This window comes from Dendrobates tinctorius, unplaced genomic scaffold (genome assembly GCF_039654945.1).
Source record: "Dendrobates tinctorius isolate UK_male_01 unplaced genomic scaffold, ASM3965494v1 ptg000003l, whole genome shotgun sequence".
Taxonomy (NCBI): domain Eukaryota; kingdom Metazoa; phylum Chordata; class Amphibia; order Anura; family Dendrobatidae; genus Dendrobates; species Dendrobates tinctorius.
The window spans coordinates 187,725-212,771 of NW_027361671.1; the positions used below are offsets into that span (position 1 = coordinate 187,725).

Sequence of the window (25,047 nt, forward strand, 5' to 3'; positions counted from 1 at the left end):
CTTTGTGCAGCGCCAACGTTTATCTACTGTCGGCGGTTTTGTGCCCCCCGGGACCCCCACATACCTTCCAACGCGGGGATCCCGGTGCGCAATGCATGCTGGGACCCCCGACGTCATCGAGACCTGATTGGTTCAGGTCCCGATGACGTCAGCGTCACAGCAGCCAATGGGAGCGATCGCTGGGAAAGCTGCTTGTTTCCCGGCGATCTCCCTCATAGTAACGCGGCTTCTCCCTCTGATCTCACTGACAGCTGGTCAGAGGTGAAGCAGCGTTATTGTGTGACTAGATCGCTGCGTGGCACAGCTGATCGCTGCCTGGCACAGCTGTGCCAGGCAGCGATCTTGTCACACAGTAACGCTGCTTCACCTCTGATCATCTGTCATTGTGAGATCAGAGAAGAAGTGGCGTTATTATGTGCCAGGCAGCGATCTTGTCACATAGTAACGCTGCTTCTCCTCTGATCTCACACTGACAGATGATCAGAGGTGAAGTGGCGTTACTATGAGTCAGATCGCAGTGCAGCGATCTTGTGACAAAAATAAAAAAAAAGTAAAAAAAAAAAAAATGCAGGGGCTAGGGTTAAGGCCCCGTCACACTAAGCGACTTACCAGCGATCCCGACACCGATATCAAGGTGTCAGGATCGCTAGTAAGTCGCTATGTGATCGCTGGTGAGCTGTCACACAGACAGCTTCACCAGCGATCAGCACAGCGATGCCGAGCGCCCGGCATCGCTGGCCATCCCTGTAAAAAATAGAATCAAAATAAAAAATATAGTTATTCTCACCTTCCGACGTCCCGTTCAGCCATCCTGCCTCTCTCCACGCTCCGGTCCCAGTGATCCTTTGCACGAATGACCGCGAGATGTCACAGTCTCGCGGGATAACAAAGTCTCGCGGTCATTCGTGCAAAGGATCACTGGGACCGGAGCGTGGAGAGAGGCAGGATGGCTGAACGGGACATCGGAAGGTGAGAATAACTATATTTTTTATTTTTTTATTATTTTTTACACCTGATCGCTGGTCTCCCGCCTGTCACACGCAGCGATGCGTGCTGGCCAGCGGGAGACCAGCGACCAAAGAAATGTCCAGAGATTTCTTCCAGCGATCAGCGATACCGGCAGGGGGGCCGCTCGCTGATCGCTGTCACACATAGCGATCTCGCTGGTGAGATCGCTGTTACGTCACAAAAGTTGTGACTCAGCAGTGATCACGCTACCGAGATTGCTTAGTGAGACGGGGCCGCTAGGGCTAGGACTAGGGTTAGGGCTAGGGCTAGGGCTGGGATTAAGGTTATGGGTGTGTTGGTGTTAGGTTTGTGGTTAGGGTTATGGTTAGGGCTGAGATTAGGGTTAGGGGTGTGTTGGGGTTAGGGTTGGAATTAGAATTGGGGGTTTCCACTGTTTAGGTACATCAGGGGCTCTGTAAATGCAATATGACGCCCGCAGACCATTCCATCAAAGTCTGCATTTCAGAACGTCACTACTTCCCTTCCGAGCCCCACCGTGTGCCCAAACAGTAGTTTTCTCCCACATATGGGGTACCAGCGTACTCAGGACTCAGGACAAATTGGACAACAACTCTTAGGGTCCAATTTCTCCCGTTACCCTTGTGAAAATAAAAATTGGGGGCTAAAAGATCATTTTTGTGGAAAAAAAATGATTTTTTTATTTTCACGCCTCTACATTATAAACTTTACTGAAACACTTGGGGGTTCAAAGTGCTCACCACACATCTATATAAGTTCCTTGGGGGGTCTAGTTTCCAAAATGGGGTCACTTGTGGGGGGTTTCCACTGTTTAGGTACATCAGGGGCTCTGCAAACGCGACATGACACCCACAGACCATTCCATCAAAGTCTGCATTTCAGAACGTCACTACTTCCCTTCCGAGCCCCACCGTGTGCCCAAACAGTAGTTTTCTCCAACATATGGCATACCAGCGTACTCAGGACAAATTGGACAACAACTCTTAGGGTCCAATTTCTCCTGTTACCCTTGTGAAAATAAAAATTGGGGGCTAAAAGATCATTTTTGTGGAAAAAAAATGATTTTTTTATTTTCACGCCTCTACATTATAAACTTTACTGAAACACTTGGGTGTTCAAAGTGCTCACCACACATCTATATAAGTTCCTTGGGGGGTCTAGTTTCCAAGATGGGGTCACTTGTGGGGGGTTGCCACTGTTTAGGTACATCAGAGGCTCTGCAAACGCGACATGACACCCGCAGACCATTCCATCAAAGTCTGCATTTCAGAACGTCACTACTTCCCTTCCGAGCCCCACCGTGTGCCCAAACAGTAGTTTTCTCCAACATATGGCGTACCAGCGTACTCAGGACAAATTGGACAACAACTCTTAGGGTCCAATTTCTCCTGTTACCCTTGTGAAAATAAAAATTGGGGGCTAAAAGATCATTTTTGTGGAAAAAAAATGATTTTTTTTTATTTTCACGCTCTACATTATAAACTTTAGTGAAACACTTGGGGGTTCAAAGTGCTCACCACACATCTAGATAAGTCCCTGGGGGGTCTAATTTCCAAAATGGGGTCACTTGTGGGGGGTTTCCACTGTTTAGGTACATCAGGGGCTCTCCAAATGCGACATGGCATCCGATCTGAATTCCAGCCAATTCTGCATTGAAAAAGTCAAACGGCACTCCTTCCGTTCTGAGCTCTGCCGTGTGCTCAAACAGTGGTTTAGCCCCACATACGGGGTATTGGCGTATTCGGGAGAAATTGCACAAAAAATTTAGTGGTTCATTTTCTCTTTTTACACTTGTGAAAATAAAAAAAATGGTTTTGAAGTAAAATGTTTGTGAAAAAAAGTTAAATGTTTATTTTTTCCTTCCATATTCCATTCATTCATGTGAAGCACCTGAAGGGTTAATAAACTTCTTGAATGTGGTTTTGAGTACATTGAGAGGTGCAGTTTTTAGAATGGTGTCAATTTTGGGTATTTTCTGTCATATTGACCCCCCAAACTCACTTCAAATGTGAGGTGGTCCCTAAAAAAAATGGTGTTGCAAATTTTGTTGTAAAAATGAGAAATCGCTGGTCAACTTTTAACCCTTATAACTTCCTAAAAAAAAAAAATTATGTTTCCAAAATTGTGCAGATGTAAAGTAGACATGTGGGAAATGTTATTTATTAACTATTTTGTGCGATATCACTCTCTGATTTAAGGGCATAAAAATTAAAAGTTTGAAAATTGCAAAATTTTCTAAATTTTTGCCAAATTTTGATTTTTTTAACAAATAAGTGCAGATCATATCTAAAAAATTTTACCACCATCATGAAGTACAATATGTCATGAGAAAACAATGTCAGAATCAGTAGGATCCGTTGAAGCGTTCTAGAGTCATGACCTCATAAAGTGACACTGGTCAGAATTGAAAAAATTGGCCCGGTCACGAAGGCAAAAACAGGCTCGGGTGCGAAGGGGTTAAGAGCTGCAAATTGTTTACTTGTGGAGCAGAGTTCCCACTACAAAGCATCAGGCCTTCAAGGAATGTGTTTTTGAGTTTGTTCAAAAACTTGCACACCTGTAGCCCATTGATGGTCTTTTTTTGTATATTCTTATGTAAGGTTTTAAGCATACAAATTGTTGCAGTACTACATTGTCACACTATTCATTCATAGAGAAAGCGAATGTGCAATACCTGTCCACAGCCACTACACAGTTGACTGCATCAGTGATTAGCTTTTAGGAAGTTTTCAACCTGTTTTCAAGTTGTGATGGATATATTTTGGAAGTGACCATGTTTATGGCTAACCCCTTTTAAAGGGATATTTCTATTTTAGTAAACCAATGAAATGTAATCACTTGATCTGAACATTTAACGACTGGGATGCATAGCTGGGAATAAAGGGGCTTCATCACTTCACCCCTTTACAGGTTTTGCTTTTAAAGTGATGTACTAGATTGCCACTGAGACCCCTAACCATCCTGAAAATAAAGGGGCCACATCGCTGCGTCACCTTCAGGATTTTACCTTTACTGAAGCGTTTCAGGCCACCAACTGTGTAGAGAATTTCAGCTGACTCTGTTCATTTGTGAGAAGATGTAGCACTGAAAACCCATCATTCTCAGAATTGATGGCTGATCCAGAGGTTCAACCATTAGTGATTGTTAAAAGGAAGCTATCTTCAGAAATTGACTTATTGTTTAAATCAGGTTTGTGTTTAAATATATATTTTTAGCAATGTTTTTTCCCATATCACAATCCATATTAAAAAATATCATTTTTTACAGTGGCCACTGGGGCCTTTTTAGACTTAAATTTCCTGTTGTGTCAGGAAACAACACATGTATATAGACACAATGGTCAGACCCACAGCCCTGTGTTTTGTTTTAAAGTATCTAATGAGCATGTGCAAGTAAAAGAAGCTTTTGTCAAGCTAAAATATAATTAAAAAATATCATGTTTATACAAATTAAGTGGGCATAAAACATAATGTAGTTGCTGGCCATACTTTAGAAAACAGTACAACATCAGCATATTATTGCCTTATCCATGGTGAGTTTAAAAAAAATCAAATGTCATATAAATGTACAAAATAAATGAAAATGTATAATAAAAAAAGCACATTGTTAAAAGCAAAATATAAATATTTATAACAATCCTAAATGATTCTATTTAAAACTACTGTTCAAATCCTCTAAAAGATACTTTTATCTGCCACGCTGTGGATGTTCATTTTGCAATTCATTTAATACATTGGTCCAGGAATCAGATGGTGATCGTAATTTATTTAAAGTGTAACCTTTCTTTCAAGTAACTTTTCTGAATAAGCTGTTCTATGTGTAAATGAGAAATAACGCTATCATAATTTGTGGTCATTATATGACTTTTCTCCTGCGTTTTCACCAATTTTCCCTTTGCATGCTCTCTTGTTTACAATTCACTGAGAGCTGGGGGACTGAGATGAATAATTTTTTTTTAGCATACAGTGGCAATTTTTGTGATTTTTCCCAAGATTAGACCATAATGTCTTGGTTTTCTCACCTGCGAAAGGCAATTAGGATTCCTACAATTTAATTAAAGCAGTGCTGTGTGCAAAAGTAAACATTGGCCCATCAAGGTGTGAAATTGAACAATACCTGACCAGCTCAAAGTCTAACAAAAGTGTAAAAGTAAAAAAGTAAACAGTGTCCTACAAGCTCAATTCTATGCCAATGTCTTAGGTAAACTATGCCTTACAAATTTACTCCCCCCCCACTGTTACATTTGCAACTGTATTTTTTCATGAACTCATATATACTTTTTTTTGTTCAGGATAGTCACTATTTTTTTTTTTTATACATAAAATCTTTTTCCGCCTAAATAATTTGGTCAAATTGCTATTGTTTTCCCAAAAATGGTTTTATGGTTTCACATTTGTCTTGCATTGGTAGCCTAACACTTTTGTATTGTTCATGCTTTAGTGGTGGAAGCAAAGTTGAACTTTAGGATCCTGAAAAAATGCAGTAAAAAACACAGCAAAACCTGCTTTTTGACGGCTGCTTCTTTACTGCCAAAAGAGCAGGTTTTGCCTGCAGAAAAAAAAAACGCAGCAAAAACGCAATGTATGAACATAACCTAAGCAGGATTTGAGCTGTTTTTCAGAGTGAATAACAAATTCAGAGGAGAGCGAAAATGTCTGATAATTGGGGAAGGAAGCTGATTTCTCTGATAAGATTCATTACAAGGTTTCTTACATTTGCTTGTACTGTTGATTTATTCAAAGTTTGTTGAAAGGAAAGTACTTTTCCATTTTAAGTGATATATGGAGTTGTGTCCTGATGTGCAGAACCGAGCTCATTTAGATATTGTCATTATTTTATGAAAATCATAAATACCATGCTCAGCTCAGTTTGCATGGAGTTACCTGAGACAATCTCGTAGGTGGGATGATGTCTCGTACTACCAAAGCACACTGTGCAGACTGGTTCAGGAAACTCGCAGTCATTTTACAGAAATGAAGATGGGACTGGAAAGCTGAGGAGCCGCACCAGAAAGACTGAAAAGGAGGACACCTTGTATTTTAACAATGTATTATACAGTCATAACTACATTTCTAAGGTAAGTCAAGGGTTGCTTTAGGGCAGTTACTTCAAACTAAGTAAGGTTGTATTCACACCATGGCTTTTATCTATATTATGTCATGACTTTCCATTTCATTGTGGAAATGTGGATGACGCTACTGGCACCATTTGTAATTTCTTGTACTAAATGTATTTCAGGCTACAGCTGGGAGATGGTAAGAGAAATGGAAAAGATCTGTAAAGGTCTGAGTCAGCCGGTGACATTCCCAGTAAGAGCAGTGTTATTGCGACAGTCGTGGCCTCAGCTGCAGTGGTTGCTGCAGACATCAGACAGGTAAAGTATTGGAAGTTATGACTCTTAGGATGATCATATGGGCATATGTCCGTCTGTTCATCCAGCATATACATATGTTAGCGGTAAGGCCTGGGGCATGTGCACTGGATGCTTGGTACTAAGAAGTGGGCAAGCAATCGTCTTACCATTCAGGTTAGTAAGATGCAAGGACAGAAAATAAGTAGTGCACTTATCATTTACACTGTCCCTTTACTCTTCTGCCATTGCCTGTAATACCCATTATAATTGTGCCTTGAACTCAGGCTGTCAGTCATGTGACAGCGCTCATTATTGGGTGAAATGATCTTTTGATTTGCAGAAGATCATTGTTCTTGGCAGATCATCATCCTGTGTAAACAGGACTTGTAGTGCCAAGAACACTAGTAGCTTATGTGCACTGAACGATCTATAACAGATCGTTTAATGCACGTTCGAAGTAAGGTTTGCCTGTGTTAACAGGCTATTAAACAGACGGCCGCCGATCAGAAAACAAACTGCTGATCAGCGGTTGTTTAGTGCCACCTGTTGGTAGTTGAAGACCCTTATTTTTTTTCCTGCAGAAAGAAACCCTTAGGCTGTGTGCCCACAGTAGCATTTTTGAAGCGGTTTTAGGGGTCAAACCACTTCAAAAACGCTTAAAATAAGCTTCCCATTCATTTTAATGCTTTTTGGCCTTTTTGTGCCAATGGATGCGTTTTTTACCGCTAAGGAAACACTTAGCGGCTAAAAACACAGCATGTTCATTAATTTTGTGACTTAGTCCGCGTTTTTAGCTATTTCCTATGGTCCAGAAGATGCGCGGAAAAAAACGCATCAAAAATGCGAGTTTTTTTTTTGTGCAGAAAACGCACAAAAAACGCGTTTTTTTTTTTTTTTTACTTTTTCCATGCTTCAATAGCCTCCATAGGAGGCTTGAAGCATGCACAACTCGATCGGCTCTGCTACATATGGGCAAGGGGGCAGATCGCCCATATTTAGCAGATTTACTACTATGCTTTAAGCGCCGGCCAACAGGCGGCGCTCAAAGCGATCTGCCTGCAACAGCCATAGAGGTCTCTCTGAGACCTCTGGTTGTCAGGGCAACGCGTCGCCGACCCCCGATCACGTGACAGGGGTCGGCGATGAGCTCACTTCCGGCCCAGCGGCCAGAAGTGCTATTTAAATGCCCGCTGTCAGCTTTGACAGTGGGATTTAACTAGTTAATAGGCGCGGGCGGATGGCGATTCCGCTCGCACCTATTGCGGGCACATGTCAGCTGTTCATAACAGCTGACATGTCACGGCTTTGAGGTGGGCTCACCGCAGGGGATCCTTACCGATGACATACTAATCCGTCATCAGTAAGGAAGGGGTTAATGCACCCCATGATCCTGTTTGCCTTGGCAGCTGCTGCCTGGCACTGGCTGCTCCAGGTAAGTTTTTCATTAAGTAGGATCCCCAAGTCCTTCTCCATGTCAGATTTATCCAGTGGTTTCTCGTTCAGTGTGTAATGGTGAAACTAGCAGAATACTATCTTCTTTCGTATTGACTGCATTACATAGTTTTGTATCATCTGCAAATATCGATATTTTACTGTGTAAACCTTCTACCAATTGTTAATAAATATGATGAAGAGAATAGGTCCCAACACCGACCCCTGCGGTACCCCACTGGTCACAGCGACCGTTAGAGAATATACCATTTATAACCACCCTCTGCGTTCTCTCACTAAGCCAGTTACTTACCTATTAACACACATTTTCCCCCAGACCCAGCATTCTCATTTTGTGTATCAACCTCTTGTGTGGCACGGTATCAGACGCATTGGAAAAATCAAGATATACCACATCCAATGTCTCACCTTGGTCCAGTCTATAGCTTACCTCTTCATAAAAACTGATTAGATTGGTTTGATAGGAGCAATTCCTCATAAACCCATGCTGATATGGAGTTACACACTTATTCTCATTGAGATAATCCAGAATAACATCCCTCAGAAACCCTTCAACTATTTTACCAACAACAGAGGTTAGACTTACTGGCCTATAATTTTCAGGTTCACTTTTAGAGCCCTTTTTGAATATTGGTACCAGATTTTCTATGTCCCAGTCCTGTGGAACAGACCCCGTCGCTATAGAGTCCCTAAATGTAAGAAATAATGATTTGTCTATTACATTACTTATTTCTCTTAGTACTCAAGTGTATGCCATCTGGACCCGAAGATTTATCTATTTTAATCTTATTTAGCCGGTTTCGTACCTCTTCTTGGGTTAGATTGGTAACCCTTAATATAGGGTTTTCTTTTTCTCTCGGCAATTCACCTAGCGTTCATACAATAGCCATTCAGTGTGTTTATATAGTGTTTTCAGAATTTTTAGCTTCGGGTTTGTGTTTTAGATTTTTATCTTTTGCATTGGTTGAAAATGAGAAATAATACAATAGCCCATTGCAGAGAAGCCATAGCCCAGTTCCATCCACTGTTTGCTTGAGGTGGGCTTGTGTTTATACACAGCATCCAATCTGAAGAAATGGAGCTACAGTTCATAGCATGAAGCAATAAATACAAATGGAGATTCAGTGGCGCTTGTGTATGAGTGTAATTCCAGCAGCAAACACTAAGACACCTGTCACAAGGGTGTCAAAGAAATAAGGTAAAATAACTAATAATATTAGTGTGCGCTTGGAACACAGCCGTTCACAGGCTGCAATTTGACTTTGACTTTTTTTTTTTTTTTTAAAGCTACTATCAGGGAGAATTACCCTGCAGTATATAACCTGTTCAGTGATTTCAGGTTTTTACCCTCACTCATGCCTTTTTAGTTTGTGATTGTTCAGGTTGGAACTAAGATTGCCACCAGCATCTATATACAGTATATTCTTTTTCCCTTAAGCACTTCTTCTGAGGTCTTACAATTGACTATTACTAATTGCTATTTTCTCGCTATTATCCAGCTACATAAAGAGCACTTATAAGAGGGTTTTTTTTTGTTTTTTTTCTATAACCACCCAATTTAGATTTCCCTCTTCTTTGAGTGTTCCAAGCGCACACTAATATTATTAGTTATGAAGCAATAAATGTCTAAGTTTTTTCATAAGCTGAGGTCACTGAAAATTAAACTTCATTAATTTTTTTTGCTACATGGCTTCACCCATCTTGGACGTCTGAAATTATTTGTTGTCTAAATTTGATGTAGCATGTGTTAGGGCTAGCGGAATGCACCAAGTAGTAGAGGATGAAATCAAGGTGCGTTCACAGCCCGGGGTCCGCCGTGCAGAGATGTTACTTGCTTCTTGGTAATGGAGACTATACGGCAAAGTAATAGATGAACACACGCGGGTTAATGTCACCCGGTGTGTACAGTGGTGAGTTCTGTTGCTTCACAGAACCACCTTGCCACAGAGTGTAAACACCAAAGCCTGTTAAAACTGACAGAGCCCGGCCGGGTGAGCACTAGAATACAGTCACAGGACTCTGCCCCAGAGGCACAGGGTTAGAGTGCTTCTAGACCACTATCTCTCGGCGCCGTAGCTGAGGTGCCAGCATGAGAGTAGCCGAAATATTAGCGCACTAGGTGCGCACTGCACCGCTCTGGGGGACGCCTCTATCCACCCTGATTAGGGCAAGGAAAGCGCCCAACTAGCGCACGGCGCCGCAACTGGCGGTTGCAGCTACTTGACGCAGTACTAATGTACCTTGTGCTGGATAGCACAATATGGCGCTAAGTGAGGTGCTGTGACTTGGAAGCACTGTGGCGCAAAGGCAATGCCACTGCTAGGCGCTGACTCTATGCTCAATACCCTATAGACAAGCACAACCAGAGGGAGGGAGTCTTAATGAGTCAGTCACCTTAAAACAAGCATCTATCATTACACACACAAGTAGCAATAACTGTCTATAGTAGTGCATGGCCGACAAAACCAAAGGAAAAAACAATGTGTGTATATACCGTAATGACATCATGCATGTCATTCAATTCTTCTCCAGTTCAGTTTTTTGTTTTTTCTTCAGCATTTTTGTATTCAGTACAAATAGGGTGTGGCCTCCTTTCTGCTGAGCTGTGTAGTTCACTTATAGTCCCTCTGAAGCTGGGTGTCTGTTTGGGACCCAGAGACTCTGCCACTATTCACACTAGGTAGGTTTTAACCGTTAGTGTAGTTACTGTCTCAAATGGGTACACCTTGCCGTGGTGGGACAGCTTTATACTTTTTTGATCAAAATAGTGTTTACCAAGTACCCTATGTTATTTAATGCACTTGCTTTTTTACTTATTTATTTTCATTAGGGTATATACACACATTGTTTTTTCCTTTGGTTTTGCTTGCTTTTATGGCCAGTGTGAACATGCTTTTACATCATGCATGTCATTCAATTCTACTCCAGTTCAGTTTTTTTGTTTTTTCTAGTGCATGGCCGAGCAGCCTTGTGAGTCTTTTATAGTGGTGACCTTCCGGGACCTTCCCCGTGGTCCAGTCGGAACAGCCATGGGACCTGAGCATGTGACCCCTGAACTCCAGTGAGAGGTTGAGCCACGGGCATGCTCAGTGGAGCGAAAGAGGGATTTAGTCCCAGGAGCTGCTCACTGCTGGCTAGTGCAGGTTGCTATGACTGAACCAGGGATGGCAGCAGCGACCAACCTGACAGCACTATCTTGAGCAAGACGCCGAGATCGACGTCTTTGCTGAACAGCCTCCTCTGCGGCCGGGACTGAATGGGAGACCGCAGAAGGCAAGGCTCAGGCTTCCTCCTGTGCAGAGGCAGGAACCAGACGCCTAACAGCATGTTGCTTTAGCATGAAACAACGATCTAATTTCTGTGGGTTCCAGTCATTCTGTTGGCCATCCATATGCTAAGTTTGATTTGACTAACTATAGGTCAAGATGGCACCCACCATTTGATTGAAAGGGGCTAGCCAAGATTAGATAAACTTGTCTTTTTTTTTTTTTTTAGCAAAAGTGGCACCTCACTTGTACACTGGTTGAGTCTTGTATTGCAGCTCAGCTCCATTGAAGTCAATGAGGTTGGGTCGCTGTATTTCACACAATGTGTGGGGAAAACCATGTTTTTCTAAATCTAGACAACCCCATTGACGAATTATTTATTTGTTCTACTCAGTTTGCACATCCTGTCGTCATTCAGTTTGAGGTGTTTTAGCGCTAAGCAGATTTTATATTTGCGGTGTATTTTATTTTTACTATGGTACTATTTTATTAAATAATTTCTAAATGCAGTATTTTTTTTTCAAATCACTTCAGTTTAATATATATATTTTTTTGGTTTGACCCATTAAAAATTGAAAATGCTAAATTACTGAGGATGACATCTGACGTTATCAGATTGGAGAAATCCAATGGCACAAAGAAAAAGAGCAGAAACATTATACACTAAAATAAAGTGTTGCAACTAACCTTTGGGTGGGGCAGAGACACACTATAGTTTGGCAGAGGAGACATTAGTACATATGGAGGATCCAACCCTACTCCCTCTAGTTCATCTCATGTTCTCTGCATCTACAGAGCCAATGTGATTTACCACTCGCTTTGGATAATTTTCGTTCCGAAACAGACCTGCGCTGCAGATTTTTAAATCTGCCGTGTGTCAATTCTTCCTGCAGATTTTCACTGTGGATTTCATCCATTGCAACACAATCACATTTTCTTCTTTTGTTGTGTGCACTTATTTCTTTTCTTGTTTAATGCTACTTTTGCCACTTTCAAAAAGTGGGTTTGCAAAAGAGTGTGGTTAGCCGGAATTAAGACAACTTTTGACACAAAAAAGTTTCCCTACTCACTCCAGGATGGGATGGAGTAAAAAGTAGTAAAAAAAAAAAAAAAAAAAGCTTTAGGATAAAGTCTTGTATCTAATCATTAGCTGAATTTATCAAGCTGACAAGATAAATTCCTCCGATTGCCTTGTGTCACAGTCATATATAATCAAATTCTTGTTCATTTTTATCATAATATTGGTATTCAACTGCTGTGAGCAATTTTCTGTTTCTCTTTTTAATTGTATAAGGCCAGCATAACAACAGCGTTACAGAGTACCCTTTTTACTTTGAGTGGGCAGCCTCAGATTAGTAACTTTACGAAATATAAGTAAAGCTCGCACCGTCCTGGTTTTGTAATTTTTCCCATTGGCTTCTCTATGCAACTTGAAAAACACCTGTATAAAATAACACCTATATAGACAACATAAAAATAAATTTTAATAACTATAAAATAGCACTGGTATTAGATTTAGAGTTAAAATAATCATTTTACATGAGGTGCCAATTTGCATATTCACAATTTTTAATTCTACCCAATGTATCCTAATATCAGGTACATTTATACATTAAGTCCCTCCCACATTAAATTTCAAGTAGATTTGCTTAGAGGTCTAGGGACGTCGAGATTTTTTTCTTTTGTGATGAATGATTTAGTGTATGTCATGATTAAATAGCAAAATTACTTGTTTTATAAATGTGGTATTTTATGCCATTTTCATTAAGTCTTATTGAGCCAATTAAAAAAAATCAAAATAATAATTGTAAAAATTTTGTGCAGAGGAAAATGATGATAAATAACATTGACTTATTGCAGGTACAGCCTTACTGTCTGGTCAGGGAATGACGACATTTACCCGGTAGAGGATCTTCTGTACATTCGAGAGCATTCAAGGAAAGATCGGGTATTTTATGATTTGTTTGAACCTCAGAACAGTGAACTAAAGAAAACAGTAAGACAGAAGCAGCAAGCAGAAAAGTGACTTCAAGACACAGACAATGGAAAGTTGGCCCCTTTCATTAAACCTCCCTAATTAGTGATGACTGGGAAAGTTTCCCAACTGGCTTTTAGGTGTTAAAGCTGGGAGAAACGCAGACTCAGAATACAGCGCTGCAGGGAACATGGCGCAATTCATAGGCACCTTTTCAATCTGTACAACTGTTTCTTACAGGAACTCGGGAGCCTCCATGCTACTCTCTCCTGGGTCTTTGAAAGACTTTCTTTACGAGCCTGCATTTTGGGATAATTTTACATTCCTTTCTTTTGCACTCTGCATCCCGGGATACAGCATGTAGCTTGACGACAGTTTTTAATTCCACCTCCCTAATGAAAATTATCACTCTGAATACGGCTACACTTAGCAAATTCTAGGAACTTTATTTTATAAATGTAGAAAAATTTAACTAATTATGCAAATTTGGAATTGATGTAATCGTACTGACCTACAGAATAAATTCAAAAACAAAATCCAAACAACTGTGGCTGAAATTGCTTTTTTTCCCATTCCACCGAAAGTTTTTTATATAAATTATATTATGTAAAAAAAAGTCCTCAGAAGAGTATGTTGACTGAAAAGTTATGGTTCTTCTAAAGTGGGAATAAGAAAAAATAAGACTAATTCTGGCGACAAGGGGTTTAAAGGGAACCTGTCGTCAGATTCTTGCTGCCTGTGTATGTTTTACTTTGAAACTCTACAGCTGACTAGCCCTATGTGGCCTACGTCCAGTTTCTTCCCGCCTTGCTCCTCATGACTGATAAGTCTCTCCCCATGTCCACGAATAGGAAAAGAGCTGTCAGTCAATTGCAGCGGAGTTCAGAGAAGTTGGACATGAAGACAGGATTAAGCCAATGCACATGGCCCATGGGCGTTTCAGAATAAAAGCTGAGTGAGTTTCTGGTATCCAGACAGACCTTTGCATTTTTCATCCAGCCACTGACATTTCTGGATTGTGAGTCATGGGGAAAGCAAAAGAATTGTCAATGGATCTACCGGAAAAGGTAGTTGAACTGTATAAAATAGGAAAGGGATGCAAAAAGATATCCAAGGAATTGATAATGCGAGTCAGCAGGGTTCAAACTGTGATTAACAAATGGAAAATCGGGCTCTGTAAAAACAAAACCACCGACAGGTAGACCAACAAAAATTTTGGAGTGGTTAGTTAACATAAGGTCAAGCTTCTATTTTATTGGCTGTTTGAGTATATGGTCTATTCTAACAAAAAGGCTTATTTAGCAATATATGATTAACTATGCTTTTTCCTGCTATTTAGAAATGGAGACATCAGTTTGGACATCTGGTGTTAGTTCCTGTTTTCCGATGTCTGGAAAATACCAACAAGCCAGTCTGGTTTTCACTGGCTGGCTCACAGAGGTTACTAGGTCGTTCTGAGCAATTGATTATAGGAAACATGTTAGCTGTGAGTGTATATGAGTATATAGGAGTATACATGCAAGTGAGAGCTATATGGAAATGTATAGATTTCCATCACAATGTCATTGAGCCATTCTGGGGAGATCTCAAGTGCGCGCAATTCATGCTAGAACGCCCAGGAATTTACAGGAACTGGAGGCTTTTTGCAAGAAGTGTGGGCAGCTTTACAATCTGGGAAAATAAAGAACTTAATCCACAACTACCACAAAAGACTTCAAGCTGTCATTAATGTTAGAGGGGGCAATACACTGTATTAAGAAATGGAGTATGTGAACTTATGATCAGGGTCATTTTGATGTTCTGGGTTGTCGTGATTTAAAAAAGAGAAAACACTATAGTGAGCACAACTGTGTGTATGTGTGTGTATGTATATATATATATATATATATATATATATATGTATATATATATATATATATATATGTATGTATGTATGTGTATATATACAGTACAGACCAAAACTTTGGACACACCTTCTCATTCAAAGATTTTTCTTTATTTTCATGACTATGAAAATTGTAGATTCACTCTGAAGGCATCAAAATTAACACGTGGAACTATATAATTAACAAAAAAGTGTGAAACAACTGAAAATGTCTTATATTGTAGGTTCTTCAAAGTAGCCACCTTTTGCTTTTATTACTGCTTTACACACTCTTGGCATTCTCTTGATGAGCTTCAAGAGGTAGTCACCGGAAATGGTCTTCCAACAGTCTTGAAGGAGTTCCCAGAGATGCTTAGTACTTGTTGGCCCTTTTGCCTTCACTCTGCGGTCCAGCTCACCCCAAACCATCTCGATTGGGTTCAGGCCAGGTGACTGTGGAGGCCAGGTCATCTGGCGTAGCACCCCATCACTCTCCTCCATGGTCAAATAGCCCTTACACAGCCTGGAGGTGTGTTTGGGGTCATTGTCCTGTTGAAAAATAAATGGTGGTCCAACTAAACGCAAACCGGAAGAAATAGCATGCCACTGCAAGTATGCCTTCAATTTTGAATAAATCCCCAACAATGTCACCAGCAAAGCACCCCCACACCATCACACCTCCTCCTCCATGCTTCACGGTGGAAACCAGGCATGTAGAGTCCATCCGTTCACCTTTTCTGCGTCGCACAAAGATACAGTGGTTGGAACCAAAGATCTCAAATTTGGACTCATCAGACCAAAGCACAGATTTCCACGGGTCTAATGTCCATTCCTTGTGTTCTTTAGCCAAAACAAGTCTCTTCTGCTTGTTGCCTGTCCTTAGCAGTGGTTTCCTAGCAGCTATTTTACCATGAAGACCTGCTGCTCAAAGTCTCCTCTTAACAGTTGTTGTAGAGATGTGTCTGCTGCTATTAACCTGCGATTTCTGAGGCTGGTGACTTGGATGAACTTCCTCCGCAGCAGAGGTGACTCTTGGTCTTCCTTTCCTGGGGCGGTCCTCATGTGAGCCAGTTTCTTTGTAGCGCTTGATGGTTTTTGCCACTGCACTTGGGGACACTTTCAAAGTTTTCCCAATTTTTCGGACTGACTGACCTTCATTTCTTAAAGTAATGATGGACACTCATTTTTCTCTACTTAGAATTTGTATTATGGCAAGAAAAAAGCAGTTAACAGTCTATTCAGTAGGACTATCAGCTGTGTATCCTCCAGACTTCTGCACAACACAACTGATGGTCCCAACCCCATTATAAGACAAGAAATCCCACTTATTAAACCTGACAGGGCACACCTGTGAAGTGAAAACCATTTCCGGTGACTACCTCTTGAAGCTCATCAAGAGAATGCCAAGACACTGCAAAGCAGTAATCAAAGCAAAAGGTGGCTACTTTGAAGAACCTAGAATATTAGACATATTTTCAGTTGTTTCACACTTTATTGTTAATTATATAATTCCACATGTGTTAATTCATAGTTTTGATGCCTTCAGAGTGAATCTACAATTTTCATAGTCATGAAAATAAAGAAAACAACTGTGAATGAGAAGGTGTCCAAACTTTTGGTCTATATATATACCGTGTATGTGTGTGTGTGTGTGTGTGTGTGTGTGTGTGTATATATATATATATATATATATATATATATATATATATATATATATACACAGTATCTTCTAACATGCAGGCAATAGGATTAAAAGAAATGTCCATGCTAAATAGTCTGTTAATAAGTGAGACTCTTTGCTGCCAAAATAGCGTAATTTGAGTACAATCCGAGAATAAATGTGGATCATCAGCTCTATTATGACCAAATTTGAACTCCTATGTGGAAAGAATTTTTTTAATTTTCAAAGACTAAAATACAATCTGTGGAGAGTTCAAAATTGAGAAATTCTATGAGAAGCATCAAAGGAGATTTCTCAGATTCATTTTAGAATGCTCTTTCCAATAGGACTGACATAACCAGCCCAATTAGAAAATACATTAAAAGGAGCTTTATTCAGCTTATTCTTCAGAAAAGTTATATAATTTGACAGTTAGACCATCATAATTAATCTCAATTGGTGGACGGACATCTTGGATTACAAGATGTTCAGGATTCAGAGTTTAAACCCATGCACAAATAAAAAATAATAAAGTCCTTAATACTAAATTTATACTTTGTATTTCAAAAAATCCAAGCACAGCCCCTTCATCACCTTTCTGTCCTAGTGGAAACAGTCCCTTCCTTTCCCAAAAAAGATAGATCTATAATACTACTGTCTCCGGCGGTGAGCCCACATCTTTCATGGGACATGTCAGCTATTTTGAACAGCTGACATGTGCCCGCAATAGCAGCAGGTGGAATCGCGATCCACCCATTGCTATTAACCTGTTAAATGCCGCTATCAAACTCTGACAGCGGCATTTAACGCGTGCTTCCGGCCATCGGGCTGGAAATCCGACCGGTCACCAGAGTGTTGGCATGACAACCGCAGGTCTCCTGGAGACCTCTATGGTTGTCACTGTCGGCTTGCTGTGAACGCCACCCAGTGGTCAGTGCTCATAGCAAGTGAGTAATTCTACTACATAGAGGCGATCTGATCATCGCCTGTATGTAGCAGAACCGATTGGGTTATGGCTATTGTTGAGCGATACCTTCCGATATCGGGAAATATCGGATCGGATTGGATCGAACTGATACCCCAAAAATATCGGATATCGCCTATTCCGATACCGGAAACCAATGCATGTGAATGGGACACAAATATCGGAATGAAAATAAACGCTTACTTTCCTTGTAGGTTAATTCTACATGAAGGAAAACAACTAAGAATAATGTAGAATGTATTGGGGGAGGTGGAGGAGACATTAAAGGCATAGAGGTTTAGCCTAATCAAATGGAATAGCAGGAATTAATTTTTTTTTTTAAGACGTTCGGAGTTACAAAGATATTGAATATGTTAAGCTTTTTTATATTTTGTCAGATATTTGTTTCACTACTTCCATGCGCTTCACCTTCTTTTTTACTTCTCCCACACTTTCTCCTTCATCATCCTCAGCAGCAGCATCTTTTTCATCAACTTCTTCACCTTATTCATCTTCTTCTTCACCTTCTTCCTATTATACTTTTTTTTTTAACATTCTTCATATTCTTCTTATTCAACTATTATTCTTCCTCATATTCTACTTCTTCATCTTCATATTCTTACTCTTCATCATATTCTTATTTGTGACAGGCATTCCTGTAGTTATCTATAAAAGTTTGAAGATTACACCTTCCGTTCTGCCTGTCACAAAAGATTTACAACAGGATTTATCCGCGTTCAGTTTTGCCTGCAGCAGCAGGTATTTTCCAGGGGCACCACGAGGAGGAACGGACTCACCCCCATACACTACTTAGTCGTCTTCTGCTTATAATTTAGATATCTTTTGCTCTGATTTTTAGTCTTATGCTTAATGTTCTGCTTTTTGTTCTGCAGCTTCTTGTTCTTCTGCTTCTTGGTCTTCTGTCTCTTGTTCTTCTGTATCTTGGTGGTTGTCTTCTTGTTCTTTGTCCTCTTGGTCATCTTCAGGGTCATCTTCTTGGTCTTCGGGGTGGTCTTCAGGGTCGTCGTCTTCTTCTTCGGGGTGGTCTTCAGGGTCGTCGTCTTTAGGGTCGTCATCAGGGAGATCCAGAGTGATTACCAAAAACCATTTCAAAAAGCTTGAACTTGGAAATGTAGCAGAAGGTACAAGATGGCTGAGGAACTGCTGAGAACCAGCTGACGGTACTGGAACCTGGATGGGTAGCCGAAGGTACAAGAGCCAATGGAACTACCGAGGACCAGCTGATGGTACTGGAACCCGGTTACTAAGCAGGAGGTACCTGTGCCAGAAAGCACTACCAAGGACCAGCAGACGTTGGTGGAACTCGGATACCGAGAAGGAGGCACCTAAGCCAAAGGCTTTGCCTGGAACCAGCTGATGTTACTGGAACCCAGGGGGACATATTCAAGATTGACTTCCAAAGAACCAGCTAATGGTACTGCAACTCAGATAGGCAGCAGAAGGTACACATGAAAAAAAAAGTTGCAAGGCCGCGAGCCGGCCATAGTTACCGAAACCCACAGTCCTACAGGGGGAGCTTGTCCTATTGGCACTACGGAACCAGCCTTCATTGCCAGATCCCGCAGCCCACATAGGAAGCACCTAAACTGCAGGCACCATAGAGTCGGCTAACCCGACCGCTACACGACAGGACAACGTATTGGAGGCAAAGTGACGTTGACACTACCCGTAAACAGCTGGCGTGCTGGAACCAGGCTGGGCAGGAGTGACTACCCGTGCCAAAGACACTTCAGAGCAGCAACTGGCGGTTTTGGAGCACAGGGATTACAGTAGAAACAGAGTGTAGCCAGAGGCCTAATTGGAGCAAGTTTAATATCTGTAGTAGTGTGTGTGGTCGAAGCAGGAGAAATTGCCGGACACACAGCAAGGGATCAGCTGACGTTACTGAACCCCAATAACACTGGAGCATGTGTTGACTGTGCAGACGGCACTTCTGAGCAGCAACTGGTGGTGTTGGAGCCCAGGGATTACAGTTCAGGTGGTAGAAACATGAACACAACAGGAGACCTGGATACTGCTGTAAACCAATTATTTAATCTGGAAGAGGACTGGCAAATTCCTGCGAGATCCAGGCCTTGTTTATTTTCAGAAAAGTAAGCTGGTCAAAGTTATCGGAGGATAGTCGCATGCGACTGTCTGTTAGTACACCACCTGCGGCACTAAAGACGTGTTCCAATAATACACTAGCAGCAGGGCAAGCCAGCACCTCCAATGCATACTGGCTAAGCTCTGGCCATGTATCCAGCTTAGAGACCCAAAACTTGAAGGGGGAAGAGCTGTGTGGGAGAACACTGAGAGGGCAAGACATGTAGTCTGTCACCATCTGACGGAAACGTTGCCTCCTGCTGACTGGAGCCGTCTGTGATGGTGTAGACATTTGTGACGGGGACACAAAACTTTGCCACATTTGGGCCATACTGGTCTTGCCTTGTGCTGAGGCGCTGCTTCTGCTCCCTCTTTGTGCAGAGCTTCCTCCACTGCCTCGACGCACTGAGCTGCTTTGTAAAGCACTAGCAGCACTGCTCTTGGGTGGAATGGAGAACATGATGGAATGCACCAGTGTGTCTTGGTACTCCCGCATTTTACGCTCCCGGTTCAACGGTGTTATGAGGCTTTGTAAGTTGTCCCGGTAGCGAGGATCTAGGAGGGTGTACACCCAATAATCAGCCGTGTTGAGAATGTGGGCGATGTGGCGGTTGTTTCTCAGGCACTGCAGCATGAAATCAACCATGTGCTGCAGACTGCCAACTGGCCAAGAAACGTCCCCTGCTTGAGGCGTCATCTCTGCCTGCTCTGCATCACCCCACCCTCGCTCTACATACTGACTACTAGAGCATTGTGTACCTCCCTCCTTTGGACAGATGTATTCCTCCTTTGACTCCTCCTCATCCTCCTCACAAAGTGTCCCCTGCCTAGGCCTTTGTGAGGAACCACATTGCGCAGTCTGTCCAGAAGCAGATGGCATTTGTGACTCCTCATCCTCCACCTCTTCCACAACCTCCTCCCTTAGTGCTTGCAGTGTTTTTTCAAGCAGGCAGATAAAGGGGATATTCATTGTGACTAGTGCATCATCTGCACTCGCCATCCGTGTGAAATCATCGAAGGCACGCCAAACGTGGCAGATGTCCTTCATAGAGGCCCACTCAGTGGTGGTGAAGTGTGAACGGCGCGCAGTGCGACTTGTTTGCGCCTGATGCAGCTGGTACTCCATTACTGCTGCCTGCTGCTCACACAACCTCTCCAACATGTGTAACGTTAAATTCCACCTGGTGGGTAGGTCACATATGATGCGATGTTCCGGAAGGCGGAATCGGCGCTGCAATGCGCAATCTTGCCATGCTGGAACACCGCAAGTGAGCGCACTCTATGCAGACCTTGTGCAACAGTGCATCAAGATCCGGATAGTCCCTCAAAAAACGGCACGACCAAGTTGAGCACATGTGCCAGACATGGGATGTGAGTGAGGTTGCCTAGGCCCAGAGCTGCCACCAGATTTCGGCCATTATCACACACTACCATGCCTGGCTGGAGATTCGCTGGCACAAACCACACGTCGCTCTCCTGCTTGATGGCATTCCAGAACTCCTGCGCTGTGTGGCTTCGATTCCCCAAAGAAATTAATTTCAATAAGGCCTGTTGACGTTTGGCCACGGCTGTGCTCATATCGGTCATAACAGGTAAGCTTTCACGGGTCCATGTGGAGGTAGACTGTGACGGCTCCTGCAGCGCTGATTCAGAGGAACTGGAGTATGAGGAGGCGTCAATGTGTACAGACTGGATTCCTGCAATCCTTGGAGTTGGCAGAACACGTACAGCGCCACTCTCAAGATCTGTACCCAGCTCCACAACATTTCCCCAATGGGCAGTGAGGGAAAGATATCGTCCCTGTCCATGGATACTGGTCCACGCATCGGTGGTCAGGTGGACCTTGCTACTGACTGCGTTTAGTAGCGCATGTTTAATTTTTCCCTCCACATGCTTTTGCAGGGCAGGGACGACTTGCCTGCTGAAATGAAAGCGGCTGGGCACGTTGTATCGTGGGACTGCCAATGCCATGAAGTTACGGAAGGTGTCAGTCTCCACCAGCCTGAATGAGAGCATTTCAAGGGACAGTAGTTTTGCAATGCCAGCATTCAGAGCCTGTGCTCGGGGATGGTTTACCGAGTTTGGGCGCCTTTTCTCCCATGCCTGTGCTACCGATGGCTGTAGACTGGCCTGGAAGTGTGAGGATGACAGGGAACGTGGTGCTGTGGGTGGAATGACACTGTGTCTCTGTACAACAGTGCCAGAGGTTCTTCCATGGCGATCCTGTGAGGAAGCCGAACCAGCTGTGTGTGAGCTGGAGGAAGAGGCTACAACACGAACTGAAGAGGTGGTAGGTGGCGCTGTAGGTTGGCCTAGGTCTTCAGTGTTTCTTTGTAACTCCACCACATGCTTGGTCCGCACATGTTTCCACATATTTGTGGTATTGAGGTTGCTGACACTTTTCCCTCTTTTCACTTTCTGATTACACAGCTTGCATTTGACAAAGCAAATGTCATCTGCAACTGTGTCAAAAAAGGACCAGGCACTGCAAGTCTTGGGATCGCCCGTTTTGGAAGAGGCATGCTCCTAACAGGTGCCGAAGTGGAGGCTACAGGCAACCGAGTCTGCCCCCTCCCTCTCCCTCCTTTTTTGGCTGTTCGGGGAATCTCTTCCTCAGAGCTGCTCCCACCACCTTCCTGTACCTCACGCCATGATGGGTCAAGGACCTCATCATCTACACTACCCTCTTCAAACGACTGCTTCTCCTGGGTAGTCTCGACAGCACGGTACGCACCAGAAAGTGGCACCTGAGTCTCATCATCAGATGCGTACTGAGATGTGCTGCCCATAGGCACTGGCCCACCCGCCTCTTCAGATTCAGAGAGACAAAGCTGTTGCGCATCACTGCATACTACCTCTTCAAATTCTTGAATGCTGCTTGGCTGGCCCCCTCTTTCCAAGCCATCAAATTCAGAGAACAGAAGTAGAGATGGCTCCTGTCCAGGGCTCTCTGACTGCCTGGGCAATTTGGCAGGTGGTGAAGAGACAGATGGGTGCTCTTCAGTGCTCTGGACCTGAGAGGATCTGGAACTAATTGAAGTCGATGCGTTAGCTGCCATCCATCCGACAACGGCTTCAATTTGTTCGTCCCGCAGCAGTGGGGTACGGTGAGCTCCTACAAAGCTGCGCATAAAGGACTGTTACCTGGTAAAACTGGGGGATGCTGAGTCACTGGTGCCCGCAGCAGGCACAGAATCCACACGTCCTCTCCCTGCAGAAACTCCACGCCCACGAGCCTTACTCTCTGCCTTATTCATCTTGGTAGACTGATAGGCAGAAAAGTACTAAGGGCTTAGGGCCCCGTCACACACAGCGATCTCGCTAGCGAGATCGCTGCTGAGTCACAAGTTTTGTGACACAACAGCGATCTCACCAGCGAGATCGCTGTGTGTGACAGCGATCAGCAGCTGGTATCGCTGATCGCTGTAGGAAACCGCTGGACATTTCTTTTGTCGCTGGCCAGCACGCATCGCTGCGTGTGACAGGCGGGAGACCAGCGATCTGCTGATAACTAACGTACACATCGGGTATCCAAGGGAGTGCATCCCTTAGATACCCGATGTGTACATTAGTTACCAGCTCCCTGCATCAGCGCGCTGGTAACTAACGAACACAGCGACGCCGCGCTGATCGCTGGTGAAGCTGTCTGTGTGACAGCTCACCAGCGATCATATAGCGACTCACCAGCGATCCTGACACGTTGATATAGTTTTCGGGATCGCTGGTGAGTCGCTATGTGTGACTCCAGCTTAAGTGTGCTTATTTCTGAACAGCTGCTAACAGGTATAAGAAACACTAATTTTATAAAGTGTGGACTAGACTTTAATATGAGCTAATGTGGCCTACACAACTGTAAAGTGGAGTGTTTGGTGAACTTTATTAACTTTTTCTTTCACAAAAAGACACTGGATGTGCCCAAAGATGTAAAACCGATAGTATCACAAACTTTTTGTAGCTATTACAATGCAGGAAGATAACCTACAATGCAATAGATGAGGCTCCAAAAAATAGGCTAATACTAATCTGGCTGGTGCTGCAGGCCACAAGCCAGAAAGGCTCCTCTATCTACTCCTATATAGTGTTTGGAAATATTCTAGCTGGATACGGATGGAACCACACTAATAGGAGAAATCTGGAAAAATGAGCAGCACTAATGCAAAAAAGGACAATGTATGAGGCAGTGACGCACGCTGAGCAGACTACAACCGGAGGTGGCTGCAGAACACACTACAGCGTGAGCTGCACTCACACACAGAGACCTCGCAGACAGCTGTGAACAGCGCTGCAAGGCTGCAGAAAAGCTCCTCTCTACTCCTATATAGTGTTTTCAAGCAATCTAGCTGAATACGGATGGAACCACACTAATAGGAGAAATCTGGAAAAATGAGCAGCACTAATACAAAAAAGGACAATGTATGAGGCAGTGACGCACGCTGAGCGGACTACAAGCGGAGGTGGTTGCAGATCACACTACAGCGTGAGCTGCACTCACACACAGAGACCTCACAGACAGCCGTGAACAGCGCTGCAAGGCAAAAGAAAGCTTCTCACACAGCTGTTGCTAAAGTAGCCTGGGTAAAGCACAATAAAGCAAATCACTAGCTCAAACTGTCCCTCAGAGTCAGAACAGCAGCGTCCTGTCCCTAAGGCCTCTTTCACACTTCAGTTTTTTACAATCAGTCACAATCCGCCAGGTTTTGAAAAAAACGGATCTTCAATTTTCTTTTGAGGATCCGTTTTTTTCCCCATTGACTTCCATTAAAGGCGGATTGTGACTGATTGCATCCGTTTTTTTGAGGATCCGCCAAAAGTTGCTGTCCGTCACCATCCTCAAAGATTTCAAAACGGACCTTGCAACGTTTTTTTCCTCTGGCGGATCCTCCAGACACTCATTTAACCCGAAATTCTTTCTGGTTGCCGGACAAAAACGGACAAAAAAAATTCTCTCTCTCTCTCCTTTTTCCAGGCTGCGATTCCTTTAAAATTCTTCATTTGTCGGATCTCTCTCTCTCTCCTTTTTCCAGGCTGCGATTTCTTTAAAATTCTTCATTTGTCGGATCCGTCAAAAAAACGGATGGGTGGCATCCGTTGTCATCAGTTCTAAAACGGATCCAGCATCCGTTCTTTTGACTGATGCAAAAAACTGAAGTGTGAAAGAGGCCTAAGTAAATTCACAGCAGAGTGAACCCAAAATGGCGGCGGCGGCTTTTATAGTGCATCATGACATCATTTCAGCAGCCAATCACAGCCATGCCATTAGTTAACATGCATAACAGGATGTGCCCACACTTCTTAGGATTCCTCATTGGCTGAATAAAATCAAACTGGCTCATTGCATTATGGGAACTTCCGATTCCAGTATTCGATATTCTAAAAATATCGGGACTCCGATACCGCGAATATCGGCCGATACCCGATAT

At 42.9% G+C, this 25,047-nt stretch overlaps 1 protein-coding gene across 1 annotated transcript in view; it reads left to right on the forward strand.

Moving 5' to 3' along the window:
- The window catches only part of FAM151B (family with sequence similarity 151 member B), a 58,209-nt gene extending 44,631 nt beyond the window's left edge, over positions 1–13,578 (forward strand). Inside the window, exons 5-6 of the mRNA XM_073580969.1 lie at positions 6,226–6,361; positions 12,919–13,578. Coding sequence (XP_073437070.1) covers positions 6,226–6,361; positions 12,919–13,084 — 302 coding nt within the window. The 3' untranslated portion in view covers positions 13,085–13,578. The remainder of the gene's footprint in view (positions 1–6,225; positions 6,362–12,918) is intronic.
- Positions 13,579–25,047: the final 11,469 nt, after the last annotated feature.